The 20,139-nt window shown below is 38.7% G+C and overlaps 1 protein-coding gene across 1 annotated transcript in view; it reads right to left on the minus strand.

Moving 5' to 3' along the window:
* The window catches only part of GABBR2 (gamma-aminobutyric acid type B receptor subunit 2), an 873,294-nt gene extending 853,535 nt beyond the window's left edge, over positions 1–19,759 (minus strand). Inside the window, exon 1 of the mRNA XM_082257550.1 lies at positions 18,620–19,759. Within this exon, the coding sequence (XP_082113676.1) occupies positions 18,620–19,054 (435 nt within the window). The 5' untranslated portion in view covers positions 19,055–19,759. The remainder of the gene's footprint in view (positions 1–18,619) is intronic.
* Positions 19,760–20,139: the final 380 nt, after the last annotated feature.

Below are 20,139 nucleotides of genomic sequence, written 5' to 3' on the forward strand. Positions count from 1 at the left end.
TTGCACTGATTCCTGGGAGCTGAACGTCATCGCTCCCAGGAATCAATGCGACGGTACCGGCCCCGCTCGTCACTTCCGGGCGACGCCGCATTCCCTGCTAAACAGCTTCTGGGCATGCCGCACCGGAAGTGACGAGAGGGGCCGTTGCAGGCGCATTCTGGGAGAAGAAAACGCGGAAGAAGACGCAGAAGAGGTTCGCGCCGGCTTCAGCTGCCCACAAGAGAGATGGCAACGCTGTGGAAGAAATTTTATAATTGAGTATTTCTTCTTGCAGGTAAGTGCGAACCGGGACAGATCAGAGGCTAGCCATTGTGGAATGTACTAGCCCTGACTGTCCCGGGGGTATGTTCACTGAAAAAAAATTTCTGTGCCCGGAACTCCGCTTTAACATGTGCAATGGAAATAATAACCGCGCTAATGGAAATTGTGAAAAGCTGCAACTTCAAGTGTGACCACACCCCAGTGAACCAAATTATAAAACAAGTCGCTCTAACATTAACATTAACATTAACCTTAACATGTGCGTGCATGACCTACGTATGTGTTTGCAGTTGTGCGCGAGCATGGGGGAGGGCTTAACATTTTTCCTAAATTGTATTGTTTATTTTATGTAAAAAAATGTTTTACACAGTTTCCTTTTTTCAAATATATTTTTAAACAACTTTATTGCTCTCACAAGGGATGAACACCCATTCTGAGAGCATGGGCCATGACAGGTCCTCTTTATGAAAAGATGTGGGGTCTGTCCATAATGAGAATCGCTGGCCAAAAAAAAAAATGACGCCAGTTGCTGCAGGCATCTTTCCAGTATAACCACTGCAGCCCAAGGATATGCAGGTACATCCTTGCATGGCAAGTGGTTAAACAAGTTGAAGTTAGAAGCTGATTGGTTGTCATGCACAGCTGCCCCAGATTCTATCTGCTCCAGTTTTTATAAAATTCCCCTCAAATAGATACTAATCAATGAATGATCCATTCATCAGTTCATGAGCAGTGTGCACAAACATTGCATCAGCAGATGCAAATAAAGTTTAACCCTTCCTTCCCCTCCTTTTCCACACATCTGATCTGTATATTAATCCTTCATTCCTCTTAACGTGCACATATGAATATGTGCATACAGGGCCGCTGTTAGAAATCATGGGGCCCCATACAGCCTACCTGACAGGGCCTCCCCCTGCCCATCGCCTGCCGCAGTGCCCTGCCAATCATAAGTGGTTGAGGTATTCCCTGCTCCACAGCCATGTGTATAAATGATAAGTGTATATGTACGGCTGTGGGGCGGGAAACATGCCTCAATCACTTATGATTGGCAGTGTGCAGTGACAGCTTCCTGGCACAATAGCTCTGGCATGTTCAGATTAGGATCCAAACACACCTGAGTTTTTAAGGCGGACCCAATCAGACCCTCCATTGTCATTTTAGGTCTGGAGATAATGTAAAAACTCCAAAACGCATATTTTCTGAAAGCAGAAAGACACTCTTGAGAATTAAATAGTGGTAGTTCTAATTATTTTTGATTGCACCCAATATCAGTGCAACATTTATGAAACTCAAATTTATTTTAAAAAATACAATAAAGTTAATTAAATGGCATATATATATATATGGTATAAAAGCAATTTATTGCCAAATTATTTTGGTAAAATGTAATAAATCAGGTTGTGCGGAGTATATAGATACCCAACATGTCAAGCTTTAAAATACCTTGAGTATACATGTAACTTTCTCTTGTGTATATACAGTTTCTTTGTTGTTCCTAATACTGTATAATACACCAAGCATGTACCATGTCAGTATGTATAATTAATGCTATCCCGATACCAGTAAATCACTTCTATTCTGTTGAGAATTATTGCTCTCACTCCGGCATGCGCAGTGTTATGTAACATGTCTAGTGCAATGGACAATTTTTTGCAAAGGCACCCTTGACGCATGCATTTATGTTTGTATGTGAGGGGGGCTCAGGAAGTTTTGTTGAGGAATTTTAGGTACGTGTGTATAACTTTATTTGTTTTAATTTTTTTTATGTTTTTAACATTTTTTTTTTCTAAACTTTTTTTTTTTTCATCACATAGGGGACAAAAAGTCCCCTATATGATGCATTTTTTGGTGACAGGTTCTCTTTTATGAGGCATCAGAGGTCTAAAGATCCCTGACGCTGATGTCTCACCTGCACTCCAATAAAGCTAATGGAGTACAGATCACCCTCCACTGGGTTATTCCCTAGCCATTCTGTGGACAGTGACAGTTTTACCATCCCCTAATAATCATTCCTCTTTATGAAGCAAAGGCACTGCTTCCCTAGTACGGCTGCAGGGTGTTTTACACAACACTCCACCACTACTGCTGCACAAAGGGAGCAGTGCCTTTGCAGCATGAGGGGGGGGAGTGGTTGGAGGATGGTAAAACTGTGGCTCAGCTGCATTTTTATTTTTAACTGCCCCCCACCCCTCATGGGCGAGGTGTGCGTGCATGTACATGGCTATCCAGAAACACATCAAGAAGCACCACCTAGCGTGGAGTACACCTGACCATTGGTGTAACCCCCTGTGGGCAGTTGGACATAGTCAGTGTAAGAGATAGGGTTACAGCGCAATGGAGCAATGAGTGAACTTTAAATTCTGCTACAAATTAGGGACAATGGCGACGGAGATGCAAGAAATGTTGGTGCAAGTGTATGGGATGGAAGCAGAGATGTATAGTAACTAAGTAGAACTACTTCACTACTGTACTTAAGTACCGAAAGGCGGTATCTGTACTTTCCTAGAGTAGTTTTTTTTTCTCCTACTTCCACTTTTACTTCACTACATTTTTTTCAATGATTTCAATACTTCTACTCCGATATTTTTTTTTTGTGCTGCATAGTTACTCGTTACAATTATAAAAATTACCACAGCCAGAACAGTAGATGGCAGGTTTCATGAAGCTCAAAACATGTGTATTATCAGCGCATACGAAAATAAAAGCTACTGTATGTATAAATAAAAGCTGCATTTGAAATAATAAAAAACAATATGATGTTCAAACTTTTGACTTCTTTCTTTAATAACTACATAACACAGTACTTGTACTTTTACTTTCAGTACTTGAGTAGCAATTTTTTTTTCAAAACTACTTGTACTTTTACTTTCAGTACTTGAGTAGCAATATTTTTAAAAAAACTACTTGCAATACTTAAGTACAAAAAATGTTGAATACTTTAGTACTTCTACTCAAGTCACTTTTTGATTGAGCACTTCCACTTCTACTCAAGTCACTTTTTGATTGAGCACTTCCACTTCTACTCAAGTCACTTTTTGATCGAGCACTTGTACTTTTACTCAAGTATGGGTTTCGAGTACTTTATACAACTCTGGATGGAAGCCATGAGCAGAAAATATGTTTACGACTGGTTCAAGCGCTTTCACAATGGGAAGGAAATGACTGAGGATGAGCCACGTTCAGGTCACCATCTTCCCCGCGACCCAAAAAGAGTCCCCTGCAAAAGTCCAAGGTCAAGAAATCATGAAAGGTGCATGTTTGCAGACGTGGCGGCAATCCAAGAATGTGTGACAGTGGTTCTGTGATTGATTCCTAAAGAGGCCTTTGCTTGTCTCCAGAAGCTTTATGAACATTGCCAAAAAATGTTGGGAAGGATGGCAATTATTTTGAAGGCTAATAAATGTAATTTGTGTGTATTATATGCTTTTTTTTGTTCTCTGATACCGTTCGCCAAACTTTTTAGACACACCTCATACATGTGCTTTTTTTAAAAACAATTATATGTGATAATAGGTGCAAAATAATGATAATGTACAGAAACATTTAGCAACCAATGTAATAGTTAAAATTATTGAAAATTCTTGTTTTTTTAATAACAAACATGTTATACTTACCCAGGGATTTTTTTCTCAGAAAATAGGTGCAGGAACTCAACCACTACCACATTGGAGGTGACTCCGACTCTCTCGCTTGCAGGGAGATTATCCAGTGAGGGTGAAGGCACCTGCATCCCCCTTGTCCTCATCCTGCACTCAGTAAGAGCCACTCAGAAGATCGTATTTTTGGGAGCCATTGGGAGACAAGCTGTCACTTGTAAACCCAGAAACTGGACTGTGATAGTGGTGAGTAGGGAGCAGAGGGCCTGAGCCAGAGGTGGTGGAACTGAGTTCCACCAAGTTCCAGCTGAAAAAAAGCCCTGTACTTACCTGCTCTGTGCTGTTACTTTTCCACAGAGTGGCCTAAATCCTCCTCTTCTCGGATCCCCCTTCTGTGCTCCTGGCCACTCCATCCTTTTGAGTGCCCCCACAGCAAGAAGCTTGCTTTGGGGGCTCCTGAGCCGAGTCACAGCTCCCTGTGTCCATTCAGACACAGAGCCATGATCTGGCCCCACCCCCCTCTCTCCTGATTGGCTGACTGACTTTGATTAACAGTAGCCGGAGCCAATTGCGCCGAACTGCTGTCTCAGCCAATGAGAGGAGTCCAGGGCAGCTGAGACACTCCTGCAACATCACTGGATAGAGAGGGGGCTCAGGTAAGTATTAGAGGGGCTGAGAGGGGCTGCAGCACACAGGTTTTTTATCTTAATGCATAGAATGCATTAAGATAACAAAAAACCTTCTGCCTTTACAATCCCTTTAACTAAAGTCATATTAGTATATATTAATTGTAATAGGTTATAAGAGGCTATGCACTTTACTCTTTATCATCTTCAGTAAACCTGAGAAAAAAAAGAGTAGAATACTGTACATAATATAAATGGATGCATGTTTCCATTCTCAAAATGTCTACTGCTTTCCTTTTCATAAATGTTCTCCCTTACAAGATGACATCTTTTTTTTTTTTTTATTTGCTTTTATTATTATGCTGGCTGATAGCACAACCAGAGGTTACCCTGATTCAGGGCACTTCTCCTGCAGAATGGGTGCAGCGCAGCATACCCGCATGCAAGCTAGCTGTGCATTGCCATGAGCTTATTTTATTTTGGATTTTGGTGCTCTTTCAGAAAATGCACCCAAACACCTTCATGCAGGACTTTTGGTGCACTTTCAGAAAGCACACAAAAACTAGAGGACATAATAGAGGTCTATGGAAAAGCACACAAAAATCGTGAGTACATTGTGCTGCACCCGCACTGTGGAAGAAAAGCACCAGATCAGTGTGAAAGGGGCCTATGTCTTTTGTGCATGTATTCACAGCAAGTGTTTTTGTATATACAGTATCTGTGGACTTACCTAAAAATCAGAAAACAGTAATACTTGTACCCATTTTTAACTGTTTATGCATCAAAATGCACTAGCTAGGGGTAAAAAAAAACAAAAAAAACGATTGAATCACTTGCCAACCACCCGCCGCATGGGCTCAGCTGCACGGATGGACATATGGGTACATTAGTTCGCAGGAACGCTCCTGGGGGGTGAGCATGCGCCCCCATTAGGCAGCGGGGATGCTGATCCAAAGGGCTGGCGGCCGCGATTGCCACCGGGCACCCGCGTTTACTCCCCACTGAGAGAGAACGATGGTCAGACGTTATAAACACAGCTGACCGTGGTTCTCTCTGAAATGATCACAGAGCGCCTGTGATCCTCCTATTTAGGATCACAGGCCTCTATGGTCATTTCACAAGTCCCTCCCCTATACAGTTAGAAAACACTCCCCTAGGCTTAAACTTAATCCTTTGATCACCCCTGGGTTAACCCCTTCCCTGCCAGTGTCATTATTACAGTAATAGTGCATATTTTTAGCACTGATTACTGTAGTAATGTCACTGGTCCCCCCAAAAGTGGCAAAAATGTCAGTTAGGGGTCCGATCTGTCCGCCGCATTGTCGCAGTCCCGCTAAAAATTGCAGATCACCGCCATTACTAGTAAAAAATAAATAAATAAATAAAAATGACACAAATTTTTCCCCTAGTTTGTAGACGTGATAACTTTTGCGCAAACCAATTAAAATACGTTTATTGTGATTTTTTCTTACCAAAAATATGTATATGAATACAAATTTGCCTAAAAGGATGAAAAAATTTGATTTTCAATTTGTTTTTGGGAATGTTATATAGCAGAAATTGAAAAATATTGTTTATTTTTTCAGACTTGTCGCTCTTTTTTTGTTTATAGCGCAAAAAATAAAAATTGCAGAGGTAATTAAATACCACCAAAAGAAAGCTCTATTTGTGGAAAAAAAAAGAACATCGATTTTATTTAGGTAAAGCGTCGCACGACTGCAAAATTGTCCGTTAAGGTAACGCAGTGCCGAATCGCAAAAAATGGCCTGGTCATTAAGGGACAAATCCTTCCGGTCCAGAAGTGGTTAATTAAAGTTAACTGCCACGGAGCACAGGGTCCAAGTATTTACTCTTAATTCAGCGTTATGAATTTCACTGAAATCTTGTGAGAATTCCACACTGTCTTACACCAAATACTTCAATTACCCATTTGAAAATATTTAACGCAGTGCGACCAAAATACGTTCTATAGAATAATAAAAGTAGTTAGTGAATGCACAAAATATATATTTTTTTTTTACCAAGAAGAATGTAGAAGGAAGCCATCTTTTGCCAGTAACATATGAAAAGACGCCTTCCATTAAACATAGACATTGTGTTGGGGGGACAGCACCATAATATGATCTTGCCAGTTCTTACAATGATGGCTCCTGCCAAAGGCCTGCTAAAGCAGGTACATGTATGGTTTATCATTGGTTACCATAATTATGATATGCAATGATTTTAGTCAATAAGAAGCAATCATAAAACGATAAGCACGCTTGCATTCTAGAACAATTACTGTATATAAAAGCATACATACACCTATGGATATCTTACAAACCTGCACACGCTACTAAAATATTTTGATACTAGCAATGTTCTATATTGCTATGTATAATTTATAGTGTGATGCGCATTCGGTCAACCTAAATACATTGCTTTTATTCTATGTAAATTATATAAAATCTTTGTTTAAAAAAATGTTTTTTTTTTTTGTGTAGAAATGATCATACCAATGCCAAAATGTAGGCAACTGTTAATAATTAATAATGTTACAGTATCCTAGTGCGCATTATTAGTGAAATATTGAGCATAAGTTAAATACTAATGGAAAGATATTGATTACCTAACAGAATATACTATAACATAGTGAAGGTCATATGAATAACTTAAATCTGTTATTTGCTTATGCAGTTTAATCCACTATTTGCTTAGGCAGTTTTTATTTGAACTGCAAATTTGATTTACTGCCAAACTGTAGTTTTGGGAAGATAGAATAAATTAGTTATTTTAATTGCTTTAACAATGGCTGATAATTCACAAAAGCACTTAACATAGTTGCATTACATAAGTCATATTTAATAGAATGTTTTTTTTCTTTATGTGTGAAAGTATACCTATTATATCGTATTTTGGTACACAACTATACAACTAATTAAAATGTTTTGCAATAAAGTATTCTTTTTTACTTACTATATACAAAGCTAAAAAAAAAAAATAAATAAATAAAAGGTTTGTGAGTTACAATCAATCTAAAAATTATACTTTCAGAAATACTCTGAATTTCTTAGACCAAAAATAGCATGTTTAAAAATATAAATGGACAGCAAAGTGTTTAGTCATTGGCCCCTGCTGTTGTCAATCAAAGTCAGTGAGCCAATGAGGAGAGAGACAGGGGCAGGGCTGAGCCACAGCTCCATGCCTGAATGGGCACACAGAGCAGCGGCTTGGCTTGGGTGCCCCCCTGCTTGCTGAGGAGGCACTCGGCAGGAGGGAGGGGATCTGGGCTGGTCTGTGCAAAACCACTGCACAGAGCAGATAAGTATAACATGTTTGGTATTTTTTGTTCACCTCCAGTCACCTAATTGCCCCCTCATGTGTATTTGATGTTTCATTTTAATTTCTTTCTTTTTTTTTTTTACATGAACTAGAGCTAGGGAAGGAGCACAATGCATAATATTTTTTATTTAGCTAATTATAAATTGAATTCTACTTGACTTAATATTTCATTTTTTATTTTAAATACTGGAGCCCCAACATCTTTCAATTTAGACTCCCAGAACATTGTTTTCATTTCAGATTAGTGTAGAATTCACATTTATTCATTTTTTTATTTATATATACATATCAATATATCACATATTCAGAGAATATTCTAAAACACGAAAAGAGATAAGGCTTTTTAATCTGCAGCAGATTAGCATACATACAGTATCTCACAAAAGTTAGTACACCCCTCACATTTTTGTAAATAATTTAATATATCTTTTCATTTGACAACACTGAAGACATGACACGTTGCTACAATGTAAATTAGTGAGTGTACAGCTTGTATAACAGTGTAAATTTGCTGTCCCCTCAAAATAACTCAACACACAGCCATTAATGTCTAAACCGCTGGCAACAAAAGTGAGTACAACCCTATGTGAAAATGTCTAAATTGGGCCCAATTAGCCATTTTCCCTCCCCGGTGTCATGTGACTCGTTAGTGTTACAAGGTATCTGGTGTGAATGGGGAGCAGGTGCGTTAAATTTGGTGTTATCACTCTCATACTAGTCATTGGAAGTTCAACATGGCACCTCATGGCAAAGAACTCCCTGAGAATCTGAAAAAAGAATTGTTGCTCTACATAAAAATGGTCTAGGCCATAAGAAGATTGCCAAGACCCTGAAACTGAGCTGAAGCACGGTGGCCAAGACCATACAGTGGTGAAACAGGACAGGTTCCACTCAGAACAGGCCTCGCCATGGTCGACCAAAGAAGTTGAGTGCATGTGCTCAGCATCATATCCAGGGGTTGTCTTTGGGAAATAGACGTATGAGTGCTGCCAGCATTGCTGCAGAGGTTGAAGAGGTGGGGGGTCAGCCTGTCAGTGCTGAGACCACACTGCATCAAATTGGTCTGCATGGCTGAAATCTCAGAAGGAATCCTTTGCTAAAGATGATGCACAAGAAAGCCCCCAAACAGTTTGCTGAAGATAAGCAGACTAAGGACATGGACCACTGGAACCATGTCCTGTTGTCTGATGAGACCAAGATAAACTTATTTGGTTTAGATGGTGTAAAGCGTGCCAGTTGAGGAGTACAAAGACAAGTGTGTCTTGCCTACAGTCAAGCATGGTGGTTAGGTGGGTGTCATGGTCTGGGACTCCATGAGTGCTGGACTGGTCAAGCATGTCTCCACACCTAAACCCTATTGAGCATCTGTGGGGCATCCTTAAATGGAATATGGAGGAGTGCAAGGTCCCTAACATCCACCAGCTCTGTGATGTCCTCATGGAGGAGTGGAAGAGAAATCCATTCTTAACCTGTGAGGCTCTGGGAAACTCCATGCCCAAGAGGGTTAAGGCAGTGCTGGAAAATAATGGTGGCCACGCTAACTATTGACACTTTGGGCCCAATTTGGACATTTCCACTTAGGGGTGTACTCACTTTTGTTGCCAGCGGTTTAGACATTAATGGCTGTGTGTTGAGTTATTTTGAGGGGACAGCAAATTTACACTGTTATATAAGCTGTACACTCACTACTTTACATTGTGGCAAAGTGTCATTTCTTCAGTGTTGTTACATGAAAAGATATAATAAAATATTTAAAAAAATGTAAAGGGGTGTACTCACTTTTGTGAGATACTGTATGTTAGGAAGAAAAATATACTGTATTTGCCAGCAATTTCACCCAAAACAGATTTTACATAATATGTGCAGCCTGAGATATTTATTAAAAAAAATACAATCAACAAGGCTTTTTGACTGCTGAGAAAACACATGACATTTTTAATATACCAGACTGGTAAAGCTTAAAGCCTGAGTTCTCCTTTTATTTTAGGAGAACTTTTTGTAATCTAAAAATTACGTTGTGTCCCATTCAGGAAAAACAAATCTATTTGTGTAATTCAGTAGTGTAGCATTAGGATACGATTGAGTCATTATTGTGTGGACAAGAATTAGTGAGACGATATCTTTTTTCCAGGCTCGTGAGAGCAAAAATTCTGAATGACATTGCACATGCTTGCATGAGAGTCTGTAAATGTTATAAAAGCATAGGCATTATTACAGGGAGATATTTTAAATTTGTCTTTTAAATTGCTGCATAGGAAAGCGTAGCAGGGCTGAGTTAGCTCTGCCCAGCTCCAAGATGGCCTCTGGGACTTATGAAAGTTCCCAGTGACATCAGAGTCTACATCATGGGAATTCCCTCTGTAGCAACAGTGAGGAAGCCTGGAGTTAAGATTGTTCTGCACTGCATTCTTAAAAAGCACTCTGTAGGGGGGCATTAAGCATGGAAACCGATCAATACAGAGAGTGAGTAAATTGATAAATTAACTGTCTTTTGATATAAAATCACGATAATCAAATGCAATTTTTAATTACATTATTTTTTTTTGTAGAATAATTGACTACAAAATGTACAGCACAAATATTTTGTCTTTGTCATCACTCCAACATCCCATTGCTAAATTTGCTCATAACTAAATGAAATGTACTTTTCCTGGATTTCTATTCTCTTCAAGCAAAAATAACTTCTGTGTGCATTTTAACCTATGAACACTGTACAACATATGAATAATTGGTTTTAAAAAGTCATTCAGTAACTTTCATCTGATTTTGGACTTCTTAGATGCGTTCTTTAAATAGGTCAGCATCACATATGATCAACCCATCTGAAAAACAACGTCCTTGCCAATTTTTCTGTTGTCACAACTCGTTGCCCTAGAACTGTCTCCTGAATACACACTACATCAGGTGAATACATTAATTCAGTTTACTCATCATGAGATCATAAATAGTAACCCTTAAAGCAAGTAACTGAGTATTCACTCCTCATTTGCCTCATCTGCTTCTATGTCCAGATGACCGAACTCAACTCAGCCAATCCATCATTAATTTATAAATGATTTTTATATTTTTATTAAAATAATATATTCATATTATAATCATATATAAATATTTTTTTTCCAAAAAATATTTATTCTCCACTTGAAGGTACCTTAACAACATAAGAAACTTTTACATATGCCATAGTTAGAATGAAAACTCCCTGCTATCAATACTACCTTGAACTCCATACTTTGTGTCAGTGCTTTATAACAAAAGCAAAGTCATTTCCTAGAATCCCACCCTTCAGTTACTATAATGAATACCTCAATATGAAGATTTATCTCTCTCAATTTTAACCTTGTAGATTCACACTTAAAAAAAAGACCATATGGGAAGCAAAAAAGATTCTTGAAATGTTGGTATTTATTTTCAACTAGACTGAACAAAATTATAAACACAGGACTTTTTGCCCCCATTTTTCATGAGCTGAACTCAAAGATCTAAGACTTTATGTACACAAAAGGCCTATTTCTCTCAAATATTGTTCACAGATCTGTCTAAATCTGTGTTAGCGAGCACTTCTACTTTGCGGAGATAATCCATTCACCTCACAGGTGTGGCATATCAAGATGCTGATTAGGCAGCATGATTATTGTACAGTTATGCATTAGGCTGGCCACAATAAAGGCCACTCTAAAATGTGCAGTTTTACTATATTGGGGGGTCCGGGGGTCTGAAAACCAGTCATTATTTGAGGTGATCACCATTTGCCTCACGCAGTGCAACACATCTCCTTCGCATAGAGTTGATCAGGTTGTTGACTGTGGCCTGTTGAATGTTGATCCACTCCTCTTCAATAGCTGTACAAAGCTGCTGGATATTGGCAGGACCTGGAACATGCTGTCCTATACGCCGATCCAGAGCATCCCAAACATGCTTAATGGGTGACATGTCTGGTGAGTATGATGGCCTTGCAGGAACTGGGATGTTTTCAGATTCCAGGAATTGTGTACAGATCCTTGTAACATGGGGTCGTGCATTATCATGCTGCAACATGAGATGATGGTCATGGATGAATGGCACAACAATGGGCCTCTGGATCTCGTCACGGTACATTCAAAATGCCATCAATAAAATGCACCCGTGTTCATTGTCCATAACATATGCTTGCCCATACCATAACCCCACTGCCACCATGGGCCGCTCGATCCACAACATTGACATCAACAAACCACTCATCCACACGACGACATACACGTTGTCTGCCCTCTGCCCTGTACAGTGAAAACCGGGATTCATCTGTGAACAGAACACCTCTCCAAAGTGCCAGACGCCATCGAATGTGAGCATTTGCCCACTCAAGTTGGTTACCACAATGAACTGCAGTCAGGTCGAGACCCAGATGAGGAGGACGAGCATGCAGATGAGCTTCCCTGAGATGGTTTCTGACATTTTGTGCAGAAGCTCTTTGGTTATGCAAACAAATTGTTGCAGCAGCTGTCTGGGTGGCTGGTCTCAGACAATCTTGGAGGTGAAGATGCTGGGTGTGGAGGTCCTGGGCTGGTGTGGTTACACATGATCTGCTGCTGTGGGGCAGGTTGGATGTACTGCCAAATTCTCTGAAACGCCTTTGGAGATGGCTTTTGGTAGAGAAATGAACATTAAATTCACCAGCAACAGCTCTGGTGGGCATTCCTGCAGTCAGCATGCCAATTGCACGCTCCCTCAAAACTTGCAACATCTGTGCCATTCTGCTGTGTAAAGAAATCTGCACATTTTAGAATGGCCTTTTATTGTGGTCAGCCTAGGGCACACATGCTGTCTAATCAGCATCTTGATATGCCACACCTGTGAGGTGGATGGATTTAATTCGGCAAAGGAGAAGTGCTCACTAATACAGATTTAGACAGATTTGGGAACAATAGTTAAGAGAAATAGGCCTTAGATCTTTGAGTTCAGCTCATGAAAAATGGGGGCAAAAACGAAATTGTTGCATTTATAATTTTGTTCACTTACAGTATATTTAAAGTAATCATTTTTAAAAATAGTACCGTATCTCTGTGTTCATGTTTTAACTTTGGAGGAATGGGTAAGGATGAGTTTAACTGTTTACTAAAAGCAAGAGTGGCAGCAATACAATGTTTTTGCCAGTACCATATTCTTCAAGTATGTTGTAACTTTTAAATCAGCCAATTAGATTCATTAATTTTTATTTTGGACCCTTTCTATGTTTGCATCATAAAAATAGACAAAATGATGATTTGATGAATTTCAGCCAACATTTAGGAAAAAAGACCCACTAAACGCCAATAAGAAAGACTGTAAGACAAGGCAAATATTCATAAAAAGTAGTGGTATGAGAGACAACCAGCATATATTGATGGAACTAAAAATATATTTTTGCACCCCTGTCCTATAAAGATTTCCATCCCTTAACTCCCCCACAATAAAGTTTAGAGTGGTATGTAAACTCATTTCACTTATCTTTCACTTCATGCATCTCTGTTTTTCAAAACTTTAATAAATAAGCTAGTAATGTGATTCTAATTTCAAAAATGTTCATGAAATCATGAAAAAGTATGAACAATATTAATAAGTTGGGGTGCTGGAAAGAAAATTATTTCTTCTTGGTTGAAATGATGCCTAACTTGCCAAGTTTAAATCAAGCAGTCCTGCTCTGGTATCAGGACTACACACCAGATTCACTTAGAGAGTCTGTACCTGATAATACTGGCCAGTGCAACCCTACTTTCTATGGAATTTGACACAGAACAATAATGTATATATTTTAAATTTTAAATACTGTATCTATAGGTACCTATAGATATATATGTTTTTAAATAATTTTGGATTACATACTGTAAATCTTCTTGACAGAAAGTGTGGCCGCATGTGCATGGCTATTTTGGCAGTGGGCTTGGTTTACCATCAAATGGGGATAGCTAAAAAGCATTCCTGGAAGTTGTTTAAATGAATGGTGTCCTTGAAGAGCAATTTCAGGCAACACATAAAAACCATCCAGTGAACTACTAATGTTATCCATTAAGCATAGCATGTGTGCTAAAGTATCAAAGTTTACTCGATTTAGGTGTATTCCTCTACAAAATAAGAACATACTGATCAATAGAGGGTCAGTGGGAGAGTGGGAGAGAACAGTTCTTCCTTGCAAGAGAAAATCACATGCAATTCTATCATAGATCAATGGTTTAGAGGCTGGAGTGACAAATTTTAGAAATATGATTGTATACCTGAAAATACTACTAAAACTACACATTATCTTAAGGTTTAGGGATCAAAAAACCTAAAATACAAGAAGTCTAATAGGCCTAGATTACAGGACAAGCCATTGGTACTCTGTTTCAGGTTAGCAAGACTATAAAATGATCAAATCTTTGCAGTGGTATGATGGTTTTCATAACCAATGTGCATAAAGTGTCCACTTTGTGACTATAGCGGTATCTTCCTTTACTTATGCCTGCGGTACACGTCCTATTTCTCTCTTTGTGTTCCTCTGTGTGACTAAGGTAATGGAACCAACATAAAACAACCATCAGAATCTGAATACAAATGCAAAAGAAAGCAAACTAAAGTACAGTCATCCAGTAAAGGATACTTTTCCTTCAGTTAACCAACAATATCTGAAATATGGAGAAGAGACATTGTCCAAAACACTAATGCTGGTGCCTAAATAAAGACATGGGATGAAATAAAAAGGCAATTTCTGCAGTTACTGTATATATGTAAAAAAACATATATATGTCAAAAAACTGATTCTTGGACACTTGCAATAGAAATAAGAAATGTTATATTTTGATTGACTAAGTAATCTCATTGATGATCATATTCACTGCAGCCCTTTTCCAATTGGATAATAGAGAACAAAAGCTACACAGTGTTTACCAAATGTTGTTTTCCATTTTGAAATCAGTTAATGTGAGGTTACTCCTGCCTTTACTTTTTTATAATTTATCGCAATCAAGATTGTGTTCTAGTATTGGACCTTTAATGTAAATGAGTTGTGAAAGAAATGAATTATAATATAGTTCATGTATATAGTATAGTATCAAAATAGTATTATAATATAGTTCATGTATATAGTATAGTATCAAAATAGTATTATAATATAGTTCATGTATATAGTATAGTATCAAAATAGTATTATAATATAGTTCATGTATATAGTATAGTATCAAAATAGTATTATAATATAGTTCATGTATATAGTATACAGTATAGTATTAAAGTATTATACTATAGTTCATGTATATAGTATAATATCAAAATAGTATTATAATATAGTTCATGTATATAGTATAGTATCAAAATAGTATCATAATATAGTTCATGAGCATAGATTATGGAAAATCTTAACACCTAAAGAAACTTTTTGATCCTGCAGTTAAAGACTGAACTGGGAATAAGACCTAGCATTTCAGAAAATGGTGTAATATAAATCCAATCCTACTTTGGCAAACTTTTTTTTTTTGACTTGCTATAAGTGGCTTATTATATTTTATTTCAAATCGTTTTTATTAAGAATTATACAAAAAAACAGAAATACTGAAACAGAGTCCACCATAGAACAGTGATTATAGCATTTGAAAACAATCTTGTGGATATAGTTATCATAGCCATATGATAGGGATGTTGTACTATACAGACACTGTCTACTTGTTTGATACATAAATGCATGTGAAGGAATGGGTTTAGCCCCCCTACCCAGGCACCCCACTGGGAACAAACTTTTAACATTGTCTCTCTTTACATATTATTTTCAAATAATAATGCTAATAAACAAAATAGCATCTATTTGTAATACAATTATATTTGTTTTTATTTGAAAATTACCTTTTTGTTTGTAAATGTATTGTTCTAAAGTAGAGTCCCTACATTTTTTTCAGTGTAGGTTAGAAAAGCATGAAACCTAAGAAGTTGCCATGGTTAAAAAAAAACTTTTCTTTCTCTTGCTCCAGTTTTTATAAACCAAATTCAGCAGGCCTCAAAGTGCATGCTATTTGTTTGCCCATTTGGTCCTCTTTTTGTCTTGAGGACAATTGTCACTGAAACAGAAAGTGACCGGAAATTCTAAATTGTGCAGTTGTCACCAGAGAAAGGAGGGAGGGTAAATCGTCCTAGCATAAATGATCTGGTGACAACCATCTAAAATAGGAATTCTCTTCACTTTAGGGAGATTCTCTCTTATTTCCTGTTGTCTATACAACAGGAAGTGAAGCAAAATCTTGTTAGTAGGGTACAAACAAACAGAAAAAAATCCTTGATATGAGTTTTAGAGCCTTCACACTCCAACCAAAGGAATAAAAGGTATACAGACACTTTAATTATCACTGCCCGAGATAGGAACCCACTGAAACAGTGTGTGTTACACTATAGAACCAATCAGATCAAAACCTTAATTCCTTAGCTGTCATTTTTTCATATTTGAATCTAAATGGCTGCTAGTAGGCAATACAGATTTTTAGGTCTTCATCAAATGCTTTTCTAGTAAAGGCCTAAGGAGTTACAATGCAAGCTGTAGATGTGAAACTTAGTATTATTCTATGGAGCACTTTCCAAACTATGCAAGACTAAATAATAGCAAAAAAAAAAAATCAACACCGTAATGCTTTTACTGATTGCAACTTTAATTGCTAGCTTGAATCAGAGTAAAATGCTCCTTAAATTGGAGGAATTCCATCTCAGCACATGCTTATGTTGTACATAATTGTCAGGGAAACTCAGCATGCCACCATATATCAAGCTATATAATATTATATGAGCTTTAGTAGTTAGAACCCTAGGATTTTTAATAAACAAAAATGCCAATTTCATTAAAGCCATCTACATTACAAGTTAAAACATTACAGCAGATGAAAAGACAATAAGAGGAAAATCTAAAAAAAAGTGTTATGAATAAAACAAATCAATTTTTTTTTTCAATGAATGTGCAGATACTGTATATATGGTGGTATGTGCTGGAGTAACCAAAAACTATTGCAAGTGTCGCATAATTATTTTCCATTCATTAAGCTAAAAAGAGGACGACATTTATACTGTTTGACTTTTTTTATATATAAACCACAAAGGTATAGGTGTAGTCCAACAGAAACAAGCTAAATATTTAAGAGGTTTCCTTGGAAATGGTATTAAGCATCTCCATAAGAAATGACTGCCATCTTCAGGCACTTGCACAATCAACAGGGTCATCCCAAGCATGTTTAGTAGAACGAGACAAGAATCTATTCAGCCTATTTACATATTCTGAGCTTGCAGATTTTCAGCTATTATGTACTACTATCTTTTTTTTTTTTTTTGACCTCCTTACATGCGTCATAGCGGATTAACTAGACTGCTCAATCAATACCCCTAGAAATATTATATGACACATTTAGATAAGTGTTGCTCAGCCTTAGCAATGGAGATTGCTATTTACTAGCTATATACACCTAGAAGAAATCATTTGCTGTAAGAATACTGCAATGGCCAATTTGAATCATGGTTAGCTTTCCTATTCTATTTTGAGCATGAAACCTACGTAATAGTTCCATACACCAAGTAAAGGTATCAGATACCTGAACCTACTAACGACTGAAATAAGAGACATTTTAGGGGGGTAACCTATGTAATAAATCCATATACCGAGTAGGTATAGGGGGGTAACCTACATAATAATTCCATATAACAAGTAGGTATAGGGGGTAACCTACGTAATAATTCCATATACCAAGTAGGTATAGGGGGTAACCTACGTAATAATTCCATATACCAAGTAAAGGTATCAGATACCTGAACCTACTAATGACTGAAATAAGAGACATTTTAGGGGGGTAACCTAAGTAATAATTCCATATACCAAGTAGGTATAGGGGGTAACCTACGTAATAATTCCATATACCAAGTAAAAGGTATCAGATACCTGAACCTACTAACGACTGAAATAAGAGACATTTTAGGGGGGTAACCTACGTAATAATTCCATATACCAAGTAGGTATAGGGGGGTAACCTACGTAATAATTCCATATACCAAGTAGATATAGGGGGGTCACCTACGTAATAATTCCATATACCAAGTAAAGGTATCAGATACCTGAACCTACTAACGACTGAAATAAGAGACATTTTAGGGGGGTAACCTACGTAATAATTCCATATACCAAGAAGATATAGGGGGGTAACCTACGTAATAATTCCATATACCAAGTAGATATAGGGGGGTCACCTATGTAATAATTCCATATACCAAGTAAAGGTATCAGATACCTGAACCTACTAACGACTGAAAGAAGAGACATTTTAAATGCATCTGTTGCTCAACCAGCTGAACCATATTTATTGCAAGAGTCATCGGGACTGAAAATACTGAACCTATAAGGTAGGTTTAATTGCATCGGTGTAAAAAGAAAGAAAAATGCTAACAAACATGCGTGCAATTATCTTCAGAAAAAAAAAAAAGAAGGTAGGCATGCACCTATGCAGCATAATGGTGCTGGAAGCACATACTGAAAAGCTGAGCTGCATTTCTGCATTCTCTTCATCATCCCATTGACTCCCACTCAAGAAATTGTGCCTTGTTGCTATGTTATGGGGGAAAAAAATAATAAATCACACACAGCACCATCAAACTGTGTCAATGACAGCTACAGTCAAATATAAAGACAAGCTAGCTTATTCCCATGAAGGCAAACTCCTATCATGGTGAGATTCTGGGGTCACATACCTTTACACCCACTAACATCAGAAATGATCAAATCATTAGCTGATCATTATTGCATTAGATACAAAAAAAAATAAAAAATCTGAACGGTACATGAAAGTAGGTAGGTGAACCTCTTACCGCTGTGTCATAGAGCTTCAAGTCCAGGACGTAGGGATGCAGCAAGGATTCATTGCGGATCTGATCAATAGCCAAAAGCACGGCGGGCAGGATCCCCCTGCCGATATTCCCTTTTGCCACCGTTTCGCTGAGAGGCATCAAGCCCATGATAGACAAGGACGTGCTGTTAGTAGGCTGTTCCACCGTGGTTCCGCTCGATCCAGCCACCAAGCCCGGTCCTAATCCCAAGCCTAGCACCAGGAGCAAGCATTGCGGAGGCAGCAGCGGCATCGGTATGGCAGGTTTATGGAAGCCTCCAGCCAGAGCGGTGACAGCAGCACCACGGAGAGCGGCTCCTGCAGCTTCAGCACCAGCGGCGGCGGTGGCGGCTCTTGCAGCTTCAGCACCACGGACAGCGCAGGCTGATCTCCAGTACCTCCTGGGGGACAGAGCCATTCTAGAGGATGACTGCAGGGGAGATGGAGCAGGTCCGCCCTCTACTCTCTTCTCATGTCAGGGATAGGAAGCTCCGGGCTCCCCGAACATAGGACAAAAAACAACACACACACCTTAGCCAGAGCTGGAAAAGATAGTCCCCCCTTTTTTTGGAAGAGATGATGCTGAATATCATTTAGATCCTTTGCATTCCATAGGCGAGCGCTTAGAGACACGTATAGGGACATTAAAGTAAACCATAGCAGGTATCCAAAGTGTCCCCTTCCCAGAGACCTCTTCTTCTCTTTCCTATTTGTTTTCCTTCGAGGATCAGGGTCTCCCCCCCACCCCACCACCCTCCCTTCATACACACACCCCTGACAATCCTGCTGTCAGTGGCACCTCCTCCTTCACAGCTCCCGAATGGAACACCGCCACCACCAGTGCAAGAACCATAGGTATGATGAGGAGGAGGTGTGCAGCACGCCTGGCTATCTAACAGGCACAGGGTGACAACCCTACATCCACACCTCCAGCCTTCTCTGCTCTGTGCCACCAAGTCATCTCAGATCAAAGGGCTCTGCAGACTCACTAGGTGTGCTGGAGGGGAAAAAGGCTGCATTGCCCTGAAGCAGGGACAATCAGCTTCTCTCATGTGTATCCCAGAGGGATGGAGGATCACTAATTCCTTCCCAGACTGTGCCAGCAAGTGCTGATGCTGTTGTACTGGGGGACTGTTGTCACGCATTGGTTTTGCAGGCGTTACATCAAGCAAGGCATCCCTGGCATGACTTTGGATGTGCACCTTGCTTCCTCATCATCAGCTGAGCTCCCAGGTACACCATGCTTCATAACCCCTTCCTTAGGTTAAGCATTTCTGGACTGGAAGAATTTACCCCCCTTAATGTGATTCGGCACTATGTTACTTTAACAGACAATGTGAATGTACAATGTATATGTAAAAGCACTGCGTAAATTGACAGCGCTATATAAGTACCTTATACTGCGCGGTCGTTCGACGCTGTACCCAAATAAAATCGATGCCCTTTTTTCCCCACAAATAGAGATTTCTTTTGGTGGTACTTGATGACCTCTGCAGTTTTTAT

Source organism: Pelophylax lessonae, assembly GCF_965119305.1.
Source record: "Pelophylax lessonae genome assembly, chromosome: 5".
Classification (NCBI taxonomy): domain Eukaryota; kingdom Metazoa; phylum Chordata; class Amphibia; order Anura; family Ranidae; genus Pelophylax; species Pelophylax lessonae.